The sequence below is a fragment of the Anolis carolinensis genome, chromosome 1, assembly GCF_035594765.1.
Source record: "Anolis carolinensis isolate JA03-04 chromosome 1, rAnoCar3.1.pri, whole genome shotgun sequence".
Lineage (NCBI taxonomy): Eukaryota > Metazoa > Chordata > Lepidosauria > Squamata > Dactyloidae > Anolis > Anolis carolinensis.
In genome coordinates this window covers 317,717,239-317,733,752 of record NC_085841.1, presented here as the reverse complement: position 1 = coordinate 317,733,752, position 16,514 = coordinate 317,717,239, and the positions used below count along the sequence as shown (strand labels likewise).

At 37.5% G+C, this 16,514-nt stretch overlaps 1 protein-coding gene across 3 annotated transcripts in view; it reads left to right on the top strand.

Moving 5' to 3' along the window:
* cdin1 (CDAN1 interacting nuclease 1) overlaps positions 1-8,484 on the top strand; it is a 188,205-nt gene extending 179,721 nt beyond the window's left edge. For all 3 annotated transcript variants that reach the window (XM_016991603.2, XM_016991601.2, XM_003214492.4), the window contains one exon: positions 6,160-8,484. In XM_016991603.2, coding sequence (XP_016847092.2) covers positions 6,160-6,274 — 115 coding nt within the window. In that variant the 3' untranslated portion in view covers positions 6,275-8,484. The remainder of the gene's footprint in view (positions 1-6,159) is intronic.
* Positions 8,485-16,514: the final 8,030 nt, after the last annotated feature.

Genomic DNA, 16,514 nt, shown 5'->3' with positions numbered 1-16,514 from the left:
TCTAACTCTCTTTAAGTGAACACAAAAGGAAAGTTAGTCACCAATTTGTTAAACAGTGCAATTAATCTATAAATACATTTCTATGCTTACCCTATAATTTAAAACCCTGTGCTGGATTCTTCACATATCACAGTTATACATCTTCAAAAAATTGTGGCGAGACTCAAATTTTAAAAGGTGGATCTTGCTTCTATCTTTGACCTCTTTACTGCTTCCTCTTGACACAAAAGAGGGAAAAAAGGTTAAATGACTTTTCAAATTAAGGCAGCAATAATTAACTACTGACATTGTTTGTGATTTTCCAACTCTGTGAGCTAATGAGAGAGAAATTAGTGCTTAGCAGCAGGAGTTCCTGATAGTCAGTGCCAAATGTAAAATGTGCCAACAAGTTAATTTTGGTTTTAAGTACTTTACTTAAGTCTTTTTGAACAATGAATTAGAATAGTAATTGTATTGGTGTTACACATATGCTACCTTTGATTTTAAGGGGTGATACAACCCATCCATTGTTAGGATACTATTTCTGACTCACAAATTATAGAACTCTACTTCACTCTGTGTTAGCTGAAATGTAATGATAAGCCACAGTTTGTGTTTTCAAAAGCAAGCCTTCTCTGCTCTCATTATTGAGAGAAAATTTTAAGCTTTGACTGCCCAAAGTAATGATAGTTCCCTGACACTGCCAAGGTCAGTGTATTTGCTCTTGCTATTGTTAATTGAAATAAACCAAGATTAAAACATAATTTGATAATCTGGTTTGTTATCTAACCAAATTTGGAACAAACCACAGAGTTTGGACATAAAGGAAATTAGGATTACATCAAAAGCTGAAAACTGTGTTTCCTCTCACATGCAAAGGTGACATGAAAAAGTGTACTAGCTTGAAATGCATTCTAAAAAACCATGGGGTGTTTTTTCATTATCTGGGAATGAGATTGATGAGATTTCACACATTAATAAACAACTTCAAATCAATGCTCCAAGTGAGCCATTGTACTAAAGGCATACTTCATTTTTGTGGGAAACTGATAATTAGATCAAAGTTAAACATGTTATAGATTATAAAATTACAATGCATATTCAATAACAAGCAGAAGCATGAGGTTGTTACTTACTTGTACTGAATTCTCCAACTTGATAGACAAATAGTGTTGTGTAAATTCTGGGAAGTATTCTAATTGGAGGAACACTCATAATGAGTCTTGCCAATCATGAACTACAGCCTGTTTAAAGACATGCTCCACCACAAAAAAAGAAGTGACTTTCTCTTCCATGGTGGCATCTGCAAAGAGTTATATGGCAGAGCTCCTTTGAGCAGTCTGTTCAAGAAGAACCCAAGGAGAGAATTGAAACTGCTTGTGAACAATTTGCATAAAACCTGGCAAATAAAATCACCCAGATCCCTGCTATCTTTGACACTCCAGTTGATATAGGGCCACTAGATATAACTGCTCTTGGATACTTTTCAATTTATACAGTCAAAGAATGTGTACAGGACTGTTGGGCAGCTACTACATGTCTTCTAGATTCTTGCACTTTATGATTCTTATAACACAGAGAAGCAAGATTATGTGAGTGAATAGTATCTTTCTGCAGCGAGGCAGGGCTCAACATGCTATTACAGTGTATTAGTAACTCCTTTGTTGCAAAAGTCCTGCCTGAATCACACTGTCCTACATCATTATCAGCCAATATCGTCAGCCATAATGTCTTTCTGAAAGGATGAGCTCAAAAGCTGTTGCTGGTAGATTCGTGTTTGACGCACTTACTGTTGGCCAGGAAGGACCCCATGTTCTGTTTCGTTCCCCATACTATTTCATGTGCACACTGAAGAAGATTAGTTCATAATTTTGAGGTCTGGTACCACCAGGTATGCTGAGAACACCGCCTTTGCTTTTCCTTTTCACTGCTAGGGGAGCTATTTCAGTCTAAACCAGAGGCTGGCATCAGTAATGGATTGGATGGAATCAACAAATTGAAGCTTAATCCAAACCAGACAGAGATACTGATAGTCAGTTGAACGATACAGGGAACAGGATTAAAAACTTTCAATGTATGGGGCTATACACCATCAGTTTGAATGAACTCCTGGATTCAATCTTGTCGGGAAGCTTATCTTTGTGCAACATTGCATTTCCACATTCAGAACTAGTGCCAGTTGCACCCCTCTGTGTAGATGTCTAATCTCATAATCCTCATCAATGATTGTCTTCTTACATTTCATTTGGGTTATTGTAATGCACTATACTTGGGGCTATCTTTGAAAAGTGTTCAAAAACTTCATTGCAACCAGACTGTTGACTGGAGCTGGTTATGGGGAGCATAAAACTCCTTTGTTTAAAAAAGCTCCACTGGATATCAAACTGTTTCCAGGCAAAATCCAAAGTACTGATTATGACCTATAAAGTCCTGCATGGCTTGAGTCCAGGCTATCTGACAAACAGTATTAGTTTAATTACATTTTAATGATAATCTTTTGTATGGTTTTAGCTTTAAATCAGTCATAGTGCCAAAATACAACCTAAAGAACATCCCTGTAGAATTTAAAGACCATGAGAAGAACACATTTTGAGCTACTAAAGCTAGTCACCCATGAACCAAAAAACCTGCAGACTAAAACTAGGGAAATTGCCAAGGAAGAATGCAAACGCCTCTGTTGGTAGCAAGAAGGGAAGGAATATCTCACTGAATGATTGTTGAAACTCATCAAATAGTTAAAGGCAGCCTAAAACAAACATAGAAAGTGACAGTGTTTGAATCCTGAATGCTATTGTTCAGCAACTTGTACATAAAAATAAAGAAAATATAATAATCAGGGCAAAACTATAAGAAGACAACAAAAAAGAGGTAGAACAAGAGCCTTTTCCAACAAAATCCAAGTACAGTAGAGTCCCGGTTAACTGAGTCCTAGTTAACTGAGCCTCCGTATTATTCGAGGCGCTGCCGGGGGCACCCCCTCCCTCTCCTTCTCTCGGGCGAAGGGAGCTTGAGAGAAGGAGAGAGAGGAGAAAGCGCCCCAGAAGCACCCCGCGAAGGCTGCTGCAGCAGCGCTCATGGGGTGCTTCCCTGGGCTGAGCCCTCACCCCTTGGGAAGCACCCCACGAGCCTTGCTAGGCAGCAGCGCTCGTGGGGTGCTTCCCAAGAGGCGAGCCCTCGCCGAGCGACATCTCCCCAGATCTCCCTCGGCCAGGCCCTTGCTGGAGGAAACTTTCCTCCAGCAAGGGCCTTCCCGAGGGAGAGCCAGGGCGCGCTCTGCGTTTCTCGGAGGGACAGGCCCTTGCTCCAGCAAGGGCCTGTCCCTCCTAGAAACGAGCATGCCACGGGTTTTCCTCAGCCAGGCCATTGCTGGATGAAACTTTCCTCCAGCAAGGCCCTGGCCGAGGGAGATCCGGGGAGACGTCCCTCGGCGAGGGCTCGCCCCTTGGGAAGCACCCTGCGAGCGTTGCTAGGCAGCAAGGATCACAGAGCGCTTCCCTAAACCGGATTACCAGTTTATCCGAGCAGTTTGATTATCCGAGATTGGGCCCGCCCCCTTATCTCGGATAACCAGGACTCTACTGTAATTAGAGGAAAATGTCAGCCAAGAATAGTCATACTAAATTATCAACATTATAATACATTATATGATCAGGTCAAAATAAAAAGGTAATGAAAATAATATGCCGATGAAGTATACAAACAATACAAAATAATAGATTCCTTCAAAGTAGAACATTTGTACAAAAAAGCTACAATTTTAGAAAGGAAAGTGGAAGCAGTTCTTAAAGTACTTGGGACAAATAAATCCCTGGAAGCATAATGCATAATAATAGAGCTGTTTCAGCCTATAGAGAATCCATCCAAATTTTAACAAGTCTGCCAAAAATCGGGAAACAAAACAGTGCACAGTACCCCTATACATTTGTCTTCCCTTTGGATTGTGCCGTTTCTAGGTCCTTCTAACAGACTAGTGACCTAGCACAAGTCCTATTAGTTGGTTTCAATTAGAACAGATTCATTGAATCAATGTTTATTATTCAGTCAATATATGTCTACTCTTGTTGGAAACAATAGGGTTCAGGATTATGATCTCTAGGATCATAATCATAGCATTGTGTCCCCTAGGTAACTAGTTAAAGTATATTACTTCTTTTAAGACTGGGTTAGATTACTGTTTCTTGCTGGAGGCAAAAGAAGCTTGCTAAAATCCCACTGGTCTTCCATGTTCTTGCGATGAGCAGTTCTCCTGGGTTAGCATCACAAAGACTTGCAAACTAAAGAACACCATATTCTATATTTTTCATAGCACACTGGAGCACAGCATGATATGTGTGAATGATGCCAAGATAGTTGGCTGAACGTCTTCAATACTCTGTTCAGGGAAGCAGAGATTGGTATATACCATATGTTTGGAGGTTTTACACCCAAAAACATATGCATTTATGTTGAATTAGAAGGACCATAGCCGTGGCCCAACATACATACAGTACACCCAGAAAAATCTATATTTGTTCATGTTCCAATTCAATCTTGGCAGCAACTGGGGTGGGACCTCATTTACACTGTCATATAATGAAGTTTACCTGCATTGAATTACATCATATGAGTCTACACTGACCATATAGTGCAGTTTTAAACTGTATTATATTGCAGTACAGATGGGGCCTCACTCACAATATACATGGAAGTGAAGTTTGTTTTTACTTTTCCTCGACATAGTTTGATTGAACACAACTATAATCAGGTTTTACTGCCAATGAACATTTAAAAAGAATTATTTAGCAATACTAGTCTTTATAGAGCACTTCTTCTGAAACACTGGAGGTTTTCAGATGAAAAATGTGATGTCTAAGCTCTGTACAACAAAAACTTCTAAAAGCATTAGATGATAATAGCTATAAATCAATATATGGCAAAAAAACAGCAACTATATATATGGAAGATCTCTGTTGAATCAGAATAATTGGAGAAGCCCTTTGTGTTTTGTTCCTCTTGCTATCTGTTAATTATTTATTATACATCTGTGAAAACACTTTTCCACTTTAGTATTGGAAAGAACCCATGTAACAAAGCCAACCTGGTACTGCCCATGGTTTCAAATATCTCTACTATCATCTTGACTGTTTAAATTACCATTGCTCTTCTGAGACTTTTTGATTATAATTAAAACACTAACAAGAGCTGGCTGCCATTTTGGTGTGAATACAGCTTTGTGTAGAAACCATTACATGAAATTCCATTAAACTTGTATGGTCTCTTAACAGCTCATCCTGTACTGTTGTTTTTGGCAAATTCACTACGCTATACGATAAATCACAGAAGGAAAGAGCTTTTTGGCCTCCTGTTGTACAGCCTGCCGTAACATTAGACTGTAGAAGCCTGTTCTGTTTTTAGACATCCTTTTACTAACCTAGCATTCATAATTTATGATTTCACTGTAGAATTCTTGCAACACTACACCAAAAGTAGTGCTTCCCTTTAATTAAGTGCTCTCAGTAGGAAAAACGTGAAACTGATGTGCAAAACATATCGCTGTACACAGTGATTGATAGTGATTACTTCTTTATGAACCCTGCCTGAGGGTCTGAACTTCCTGATGGGTAACATAGGCCATTGGCTACTTCCTGAGATTGCCGAGTGCAGATGAGTCAGTCTTAGTAATATTTGAGGAATTCCTCAAGGCACAATATGGAGACACTTAGAATAAAAATGTACAATAAATGGTGTTTGCTTTTATAGTTACTTGGGTGATTCCTTATTGCACAGATTCTATTTCAAATAACCGCAATCACTATTGTTATTGTGATAACTACTTCTGCTGCTTGTTTAAAACATTTAAAATATATTAAAATAAAAATAGCTTAGAATGTTCTCTAACATTAGAGGGATGTTTCAGCTAAAGAGTTTTACTAGCTTTATTAATTTGTCATTTTTTTCCTTACAGAATTATAAAACAATTCTAAAGCCTTCTCCTGTAAAGTGTTCAGTTTTGAGGGGTGGATGAGAGTTTTGCTTCAGTTCATTTTTTACATGAATTTACCAGAATTGCAACCTTCAACTATGGGACAAAGTGACAGTGACCTCTATGTGTGTCAGTTATTTGTAGCTTCATAGACTCATATTGTAGGTGTGACTATGATTATCTATTTAGTCCTGCCATGTCTTTTATCTTTAATGCAGATTTGGTCCAGGGCTGGTTATCTACTGGTATGGATTTATCGAGGAGCTGGATTGTCATCGCAACCGTGGTATATTGCTAAAAGACTGCTTCCCTGAAGATATAGTTACTCTTTGAGAAGGTATGGCTGAGCCATGAATGGAAGAAAATTTAGAGGAAAAGACAAATCCGGAAGTGATTTTATTTTCCTCCAGTATAAACTACTGGCAACATCTGCGCTGAACTTGGGTTGAACTCTTTACTGCCTAGGATCACCCTACTAGTACTTCAGATAAACACATCAAGGGTTTCTGTTTTACTTCAACCCTCTGCTGATGCAAGCAGCCAAAAACTACAGACACAGCCCAAAAAAGTATCAGCATTTCTGTCTCTGTCAAACAGTTTATAGATAGCTATAATCTTTCTTCCTTCCGGAGGGCTCTCCTTACACTTTCAACAAAAGAAATGTGGAGGCTAAAAGGTGTGGTTTTCAGTTTTCCCCCCAGTTATGAGGTCACCTCAGGAAAAATGCCTTCTGTCACACAAATCTTTTTCTGGTCAGTGTTATGAAACAAACGAATGCAAACTTGGTTAATACTAAAGCATTCAGATTGTGCCAACCTAATGCAGTGCATAGAGGATAACAAAGCTTGCCATCTGGCAAGGCATTGTTGTAACTCTGAACTTCCTGGCTTCCAAGGCATAAAGTCAAACCATTGGCATTTTAATGTAATTTTAATTGCTGATATATGAGCTACTTATTTTCATTAGCTAAATGATAAAGATAATTACAGAATTTTTGTTTCCTGAGAGATTATTTTATATGTGAAATCAAAACTCAAAAATGTGTAGCAGACATTTTAATACAGATGTTTGAAAGTTAAATAAAGTGAAACATATTTGAACTTGCGTCTCTTATCCTAGAAATCTGATTGATGTCTTACCCACTCTGTATCAACAGGTTTCAGGGCAAGGCACAGCCAATAAAGCCAATATGAAACCATGAAAACAATGCAAATACTTTAGAACAATATAAACAATTCAAACAGTTGCCCTCACACTGAGAATTCCAGTGCTATCACTTTAGTGCAGACCCCATTTGGGGTCAGGACTCACAGTAGCCCTCAAATTCCTGACCTTTGAACAAGCTGGCAAGGGCTTCTGGAAGTTGGAGGCTCAAACAGCTGGGGGGCATAGTTTGAGAGTGCCTGCCTTAGCTCAATGTTGGGGGTTCCCAAAACAACTGATATCAGTAAAAGTTTTCTGAGCATCAGCTAGTGACTATTTTAGACATTTATACAATTGTTGTGCAGTGTTTATAGTGGATTCTGCAGGTCTTAGCTCTACTTAAGGAAAAGGAAAATCACCCTGTCTAGCAGGGCTTGCAAATGATGATTTGCTATCAGTAAGTGTTTGATGTTTATACTTATTTCATATCTCTATAGACCTGAGGTTGCAAAAGGAGTCACGAGTGGAAATGTTTAAGAAGCCTTGGGCTCTAGACCATGGGCTAGCTGTCTGGCTTTTAAAAAAAAAGAAAAGAAAAGCTACATCATGCATAAACAATACTCTGTTTGTCATTTTTTTATTGTTTTCTGCTTGGTAAATAGACATTATATTAAGGTCAAATGGACCTTATTGGATGTTTTTAATAATGAAAAGAACTTTTTGGAAAGCTCCTGTAATTCATTTATGTTCAACATAATCCAAGCAGTTAATTGGTTTGTTTGCACTTAAAAGATGGCAGAAAATAGTGCTGTATATAACAAACTGGTATTGTCCAGAAATAGCATTCAAGGTGCTACTGTCTGGCATGTTTAAAACCTTGAACATGGTGGAAATGAACAGATGTAGAATTATTGCAATATGAAACCGAAGGTGAGGGTTTCTCGGAGTGTAAAAGCCTCTGAGGGTAAAACTGGTAGTACATCTGCATTCTGTTGTGTGAAATAATCTGTAACAGCAGCCTTTGTAAGATGGCCTAGTAGTTCTCCATCTCCATCTCTTTGGAATAAATTAAATTTATCTGCACAGATGTTAAAAATTGTACTCAAGCCTCATCTAATCTTTGTTTTGTTTGGATTTTACATTACATTTATGTTCAGGAATGATAAATAAAATGTGGCGCTCGTATATTGGGATTTATACTCTTCCATAACATAACAGGTTGGGAGGCAATACTATATCTTCAATCAAAGTTTTTGACTTTATATACACTCCTTTCTGTGTAATGATTTTTTTTAAGTGTGTGATACAAAAGACATGATGTTGAGCTGCTTTAACTATAAGTCTTAGCAGAACCAAAATTATTTTAAATATTACTAAATTAAAAATTGTATTTTCCTTTATGTTTCAAAATAATATATGTGTTTCATTTCTTTACCAACTATAAATATTCAATTCTGAGGAGAAAAAAGGCAGTTGCAATCTTTTTGATGCTATAGTGATTAGAACCTTAACATTACAGCCAAATCCAGTTTTATGGAAAGAGTATTCAGCAGAGTGTGCTAATGAATTACGCCAAGCAAGAAAAACAGAAGTGTGCATAAAACTGAATGATGTTCTTACTGGCATATATAGACTTACCAAGCATCTGCTCTTACAAATATTGTAAAAAGGCCTTTCAGTGAGCCATAGAAAGTGTGCACAATAAGTCAAATACTGACGTTTTTTAAAGTATTTGGTTCATCAATAAACAAGATGATGGACACACACGGATTCATTCTCAGTTGATGGTGGATGAGTTACAGCACAAGCATATGTGTGCCTAGCCCATGAAAGGTCTGAGCAGTGGTGTCTCACAATTTTAACAAAAGGCTCCTGGGACAAAAATGGACTGAAAGGGGTGATACCTACCCCCACTTGCCCACACATCATTTCATGAATCACTCCTTCCGTCTAATTCAGCTCTGGTCAAAGGTTATAGTTCTCTTCTTCACTGGATTCGAATTGAACCCAGAAAAATGTGATGAATATCCTGTCTTGCCCAGTAGTATTAAGGTTCCACATGCAGAACTGTGCTGTAACCCCCAGGACTCAGGGTTTTGCTCAAAACAGCAATTATCTGGCTGGTGCAGGGAGTCTGCCCCAGATCCAGACTCAGACCAATGGCATCTTCTGCCAAGATCCAGTGAGATCTGTGGATTTATATCATCAGTCTGCCTATGGCTACAAATGGCTGTTCAGGCAATATCACAGCAAAGGTATCAGTTCTTCAAGTCAGTTCTAACTTATAATGACCCTAAGATAAATCTGTATCATGGGGTTTTCCTGGCAAAGTTTGTTCCGAAAAGGTTTGACTTTTCTTTCTTCGATGTCTGGGAGAGTATGGTTTGCCCAAGACGACTGAGCAACGATTTGAACCCTTGCCTCCAGAGTAATAGTCTAAAGCTCAAACCATACTGACTCTTGAAAGAGAATATCAACAAACCAAAAATATATGTTGGATAACAAGGAGAGATTAAGGAAAAGCCTATTCAACATCAAATTAGGTTATGATTTTACAAATTAAGCACCAAAACATCATGTTATACAACAAATTTGACAGAAAAAGTAGTTCAGTATGCAGTAATGCTACGTAGTAATTACTGTATTTACGAATTTAGCACCAAAATATCATGATATATTGAAAACCTTGACTACAAAAATGCGTTGGATAATCCAGAACGTTGGATAAGCGAATGTTGGATAAGTGAGACTCTACTGTACTTCTAAAAACCAGTGGTTGAATGTGGGAACTGGAGATGACTTCTGATATTAAAGATGTATCCAGACAACACAGCTGCACCAGCTTCATATCACTTCAATTTTCATGGATTTACTAAAATGTATAGTTTGGTGAGGTATTTGGAAAGTATCAAGATGCCCTGATAAGGGAGAAGGATGAAATCGGTTTAAGATTGAGGTGTAGGTATGTACTTGGCCATAGAAATTATCCTTTAAGGAAGTGTGCTAGATTTCTGATAGCACGAAAATGCCAAGTTCCTCATCAAACTACAAATCCCAGAATTCTACAGGTTGGATCCATGATGTTTAAAGTGGTGCAATTATTGTTGTATTTATAGTTAATTCATGGTGAGTCTTTCCTCACTCTCCCCTGTCCCATATCATTCATTATGGCATCAAAGCAGCAGCACCAACCAGGATTGCTGGGGGAGGAGTAGCCATTGATTTTCCTTTCCCTACCAGCCTCAAAGCAGGAGCCACACATGATGTCAGGTCCTCCAAATATGTGTGCATGCGTGTACATACATACAGCATCATGTGCAACTCTGTGGGAGCCCACTGACTTTTATGAATATGACCAACAAGTACAAAATGGTTGGGCAGCCCCTCCTCTATGTTGTGATACAACACTAAGAATGTGGACTAGCATAATGAAAGCAGCCTTCCCCCTACACATAGATACACAGATACCTACCTGAGAAAGAAACAACAACTGTAGACATTAACTTATTAAATGCATTGACAAGTTAAATGCATTAATTATATTTAATTCAATTTAACATATTAACAGATACATATATTTATATATATTTATTGATCTTATTTATTTATTTATTTATTTATTTGAGTAGTATATTATAAAATAAATTTATGGAATCAAAAATATTTAAAATACAAAAACAGTAAGAAGAGATATCTATGCAAGCAATGGGCGTCTTCTCCCATCATTGTGATGCAGCAGACTGACATTCCCTCCCTCCTCTATCCAACTGTCTCCACTGCAACTCTTGGAAAGATATTCCCTGTTCAATTCTTCTTTGCTCCAGAGATTGCTGGAGGGAAGAGTGTGGGAACATCAGTCTGCTGTTCCCCAATTGACAGGAAAACAGAGACAGTTGCTCAAGATGGCTGCTACCTCATAAATCCAGATTGGGGCACTTTCATTATCTTTCGTTATTGTGAATGCCAACTTGTCAAAAATGTGTAACACTAACTTGTACATTTGTAGCTGTGATTATGAGTTCCAGCCCATATGTATAAATAATAAATCATTATTTTTATCTAGTACCTAATGCATTACATAAAATGTTATAAATGTATTATATTTACATATATTTATCACTTATGTGTACATATAGCATAAGCGGAATGTATATGAAATAAAAAATAAATACTGTTAATAAATGTATTAATAAAATGGTTTTGTGTACGTTTTGGTGTGGCATCCACTTCATAATGCTAATTTAGAAGCAATGCTTGCTAAAGAACATGCCTGCATAAGCCTTGGACTGTCACATACATAGATCTTCATACAGCAGAACCAGGAGAGAGGATCTGATTGGCAGATCTTTGGAAGCAGCAGGTTGATATGGGAAAAGGCAGTCTAACAGGTATTCTAGTCCCCAGTTGTTTAGGTTCTTGTATGTCAGTAACATCACCTTAAAGTTAACCTGTTGACATATTGACATGTAGTGTATGAAAATTAGTTGGCTGCCTCTCTCAGCAACCTATTAAATGCTGCTCTGGCTGGTATTTCCACTCCAATTTTGAGGGGAAACCCCACACAGTGGATTGTACTAATCCACTCTAGGAGGTTATCAGTTCAGAGCACGGGTCGCTGATTAGTATAATCAATTAACACAACTTTTTTCATCAGCAATACTTTCATGTATTTCTTTGTTAATGTCCCTGCTTTCTCCCAGTGTCGAGTCCAAAGTGTAAAATATAGCTCAAACTATATATAGAATTAAAGTTTTAAAAAACGAAATACAGTAGAGTCTCACTTATCCAACATAAACGGGCCGGCAGAATGTTGGATAAGCGAATATGTTGGATAATGAGGGATTAAGGAAAAGCCTATTACACATCAAAGTAGGTTATGATTTTACAAATTAAGCACCAAAACATCAGGTTATACAACAAATTTGACAGAAAAAGTAGTTCAATACACAGTAATGTTATGTTGTAATTACTGTATTTACGAATTTAGCATCAAAATATCACGATGTATTGAAAACATTGACTACAAAAATGCGTTGGATAATCCAGAACGTTGGATAAGCGAGTGTTGGATAAGTGAGACTCTACTGTAGTCCCTTTAAGCATTGATTTTCAAAAGATAAAAACACATTTAAAACGTAACAAGATATAACTACAGTCCACTTCATGAAAAAAGGTTAAGAACCGAAGACCTGTAAAGCTTTCAATAAAGGTACCTGCCGGTGGAAAGTGAGTAGTGAAAGATGAAACCCAGTTGTATCATGAGAGGGAAGCCCAACGTGTAAGAGCAGGTGTACATCCGTGTCTTCACTAGTGATGTTGGTGACACTGAGAAAAGGCCAAAAGAGTCAGGAGACAGGTGCTGTCTTCTCTGCAACTGCCTCGATCCTCCCAAAACTTGTAGAGACCAGTGGGGGACCCCTCCAACTAGATTTCAGGTGGCACAAGGATTTGTAACCTAAAGATCTGTTAGCTTTTACATATCCAGTTATGCTACATATTCATGTTCATGGCACTAGCTCATAAATGCCACTCCAAACCCACCTTAAACTCCAGGAACATCTCTGAATGATGAAGGTCTAAGGCAGAGTGGAGTGCTTCAGGAAGTCATGGGCAACCCCCTCCCACTGTAGGTCAGGACAGGATAAGGATGGCCACATCATTTTAAACTGCCCCACACAACTGCACTACATACCTCTCTGGTGTTCAATGTAGATTTGGGGGATCCGGTCTTTAGGATATTGAAAGCTACTTTCACATAGTATCCAACTAATTCTAATACCATAAATTGAACGGAGGACATCTAAGATAATTTTTTTAGTTGTTGAAGGGCGTAAAATTACATTCGGATCACATAATGACCAAAATCTCCCACCATATCTCTCAACACAGACTTTCTTTATTGCTGGTGTGTGTGTGTGTGTGCACGCATGTGTGTGCACCCAGCTATCTCCTGTAGATGGACACCATTTCAACAGAAATCTGCAGATACCTTTGGAGGTCCTTGGGAAATCCTCAAAAATGATATCCTAGGAGTATATCCAGCCATAAGAATATAGCTGCACACTGTCCTAACAGATCCCCCTATCTCCAAGAACATAAAAACGGTTGGGAGGAAGAGGAAGATGGGAGATGTAACAATGTTGCTGTTGCTATGTAAAGATGGGAGATGTAACAATGTTGCTGTTGCTATATAAATGTATAGCTCCCAAAGCAGGATCTCAGCCTATAGCGCTAATTTCACATCAAGTGTATGGCAATGCAATGAGCAGACGTTTCGAACAACCAAAAAGCTTTATTCTTTTTTTTTCCTTTTTTTTCTTTTTTGGTTTTATTAAAGGTATTCATTCTTTTTTTAAAAAAAAATATTTGATACATTCCAACAATTAACAAAAATTTTGCGATGCATGTCTTATTTCAATATACATAATACCAAAAGTAACTAATGCTAAAATGAAATGTATCACCCACCCCCGTTCCCCCCTCCCCCCTGGAACAGCAATTCAATATATTATCGTTGTATCATTTTAACCGTGTGGAACACCTGGTTCAAGGTGGTGTATCTTTTGTCTCCATCTATTTTATCAATTAAGACTGTCCATTTCCTGAACCAGTCTTGTTCTTTTAGGCTATTTGTATATTTTCTTTTCCTTTGATTAATGAAATCATTAATTATATATTCTGATATATAAGACCACCAAGTTTCTACATCCCATTTTGTCTCATCCCTCCATCCTCAGGCTATCGTGGCTTGTATTGCGGCTGTCATATATTTTAGGATCTCAGTCCAATTATTGTTATTGTCCCTTACCTTTATTGTGAGAGACATATATCTGGCTTTGTTCCATATTAATTCTTTCCCTATTATTTCTTCCATTTCTTTTCTTATTTTACTATAAAAGATTTGAATTTTTCTACAGTCCCACCACATGTGGGAGAATGAACCTATTCTCCCACATTTGTGCCAACATTTGTTTGAGGTATTTCCTGTGATATGAGTTAATTGGAGGGGGTTCCTTTGTGTTTCTTTGATCCTTATATGATTAATTTTATGAATATTATCGATCCAAGACCCGATTAGTTTCTCAGTAAAGTTTTTTTCCTGTTTCCAGTTCTCTATAAGCGTTGCTTTTGTATTATAAATTAAGGTAATTAGTTCATCATACCATAGCCCATTCATTCCTTTATCAATTTCTAATTTCCTTCTAATTATTCTATCCAGAGGAGTTTCACCTGCTTCTCTTCTTTTCATGGCCTGAGCTTTACTGTACAGACATAACCATGCTATCCAGTTCCCTTGGCCACATTTATCTTTTATTTTATCCCACTTTAATATTTCTCCATTGGGGTCCATGTGGTCCCTAATCCTTTTAATACCATTTTCCTTCAGTGCCTTAATTATATTCCTGAATGTCTTGTTCTTATTTTCCAATGTTTCTAATGGGAAAGGGTCAATTTTATTTATTTGTAATTTAGTTTGCCATTTTTTCCAGATTGACAACATTGTTAAGCAAGGTCCTGCTTTTATGTTCTTTAGGTCTTTTCTATCTATTCTCTCTCCCATTGACATTTGCTTCCTTTTCTATTTGCACCCATTTTTTTTACCCTTTCAATTTGACTAGTAACTTCGCTAGTTGGCTTACCTCAGTATATTCCCAACGAGGGAGCCGCCTATCCACCCAATTCTTGTATACTATAATATAGGAAGTTAGCAATTCTGTTTTTGTTTCCTCCCACTACCCATTTTTTGAAAGAGTTATCCCACTTCTTCAACAAATTGGTAGGGATATTCAGCTTTATTCTTTATACAAATGGGAACTCTACTAATATAGTCGCTATCTTAACACAAGAGTCATAATGAGCAGATTAAAATATAATATTGGAAGTTAGCTTTAAAACTATAAAACAATGTTTCCTCATCAATATTTCCAACAAAGAATCTTACAACTTGACAAGTTTTATTTGGTATGATCTATGTGTGATGTAACACATAACAGCAAGTTCAGCTGCAGTCCACTAAAGCTGGAATTGTTTTTGCTGCAGTAGAATGACATGGAAAATTAATATTTACCTGCCTAGAAATGACATAAGAGTACTATTCATAATAGATTTCAGATAAATTGATCCATGTCATGCCTTTCCAGTTTTAGAAGGAGACTTCAGATTAGCGATTTCACCTGAATTTCTTGTACCAAACAGAAACAGTTAAGACTTCAAAAATGAAGATTTTCCTGTAATATGGAAAAGTTTAGAGTGAACTTTTGAAATTCCTTTGATCAAACTTGGAAATAATTTTAGTAGATTACTATTGTACTAAAAGCATAATTTATAGTAGCTGACCTAAGCTGCTCTTTGTATAGCAGCCATATACCAAACAATGACAGGAAAGTTAAAAATGCAAGGGGAACCAAATCGACTCTGTTTATTATTTAGCTCATAATTGCATCTTCTTTATTTAATCTTTTGAATCCTGGAATGTTCTTAATAATAAAGCATTCAAATAATATTTACTGTGCACAGGAAACGAAGCTATGAGTTATTTCTACAAACTTTGTAGAACATCTGACCTTTCTGTAACCCAACAAAAGCTTGTTTTATACAGATCTTACGAGATCGTTCCTTTCTCCGACTCAGAGCTAGCTACATACAGAAATAAGCCCTATCTGATTCAATGAGATTTACTTGAAGGTGTGTGATTGCCTTAGGCTGCAATCCTAAACGCAGTTATCAAGAAGTCAGCCTCATGAATACAGTGCATTGAACTGTGGAGTAATTTCCCCATTCAGATAATTGGAGCTGAAATCTTTGCTTTTGACTAGCATCCTTTGCGTGTGTGGGTTTTTTGTTTTGGTTTTTTTTTGGGGGGGGGGGGGTTTGTGATACATCTGTACATTTCATACAGTCTGGGACTAGATTTGTCCTGACCCATCTGTAGTCATTCGCAGCAATGCATGGACAGAGCACAATTGCACAATGTCAACATAAAACGAAATGTCAGCATGGGAATATGCCGAGTATGTCAGCGCACATCTTGGAGGGCCACATTCCTCTGTCAGGGTGATTTTGGTCAGGCTGTTTAGAACGTTGAAATGAAATGAAACTTAAGTCAATTAAGTAGTAACAACCAAGGTCCAGGGTTTAATTGGGGACCTAAGGTGAAGACAGTGACCATTAACCCCAGTTGGTTATTAATTCAAACAGAAATATCTTTTGCTGGTTTTACTCCTATTACAACACAACTTAAACATTACCCTGTATAGATTTTTCCCTTGCCATTCCAGCTAAAGGAACGAGGGTGAAATAATATTGGGCATCGTGGCAAGTTCTGCCTTTAAAAAGAAAGAGGCTTGTCCAACCATACTATATTTTCAGTTCACATGGTTCATAGCAGCAATGGAGCTGTGTCTGTGTTCAGTCAAAATCTATTATCCAT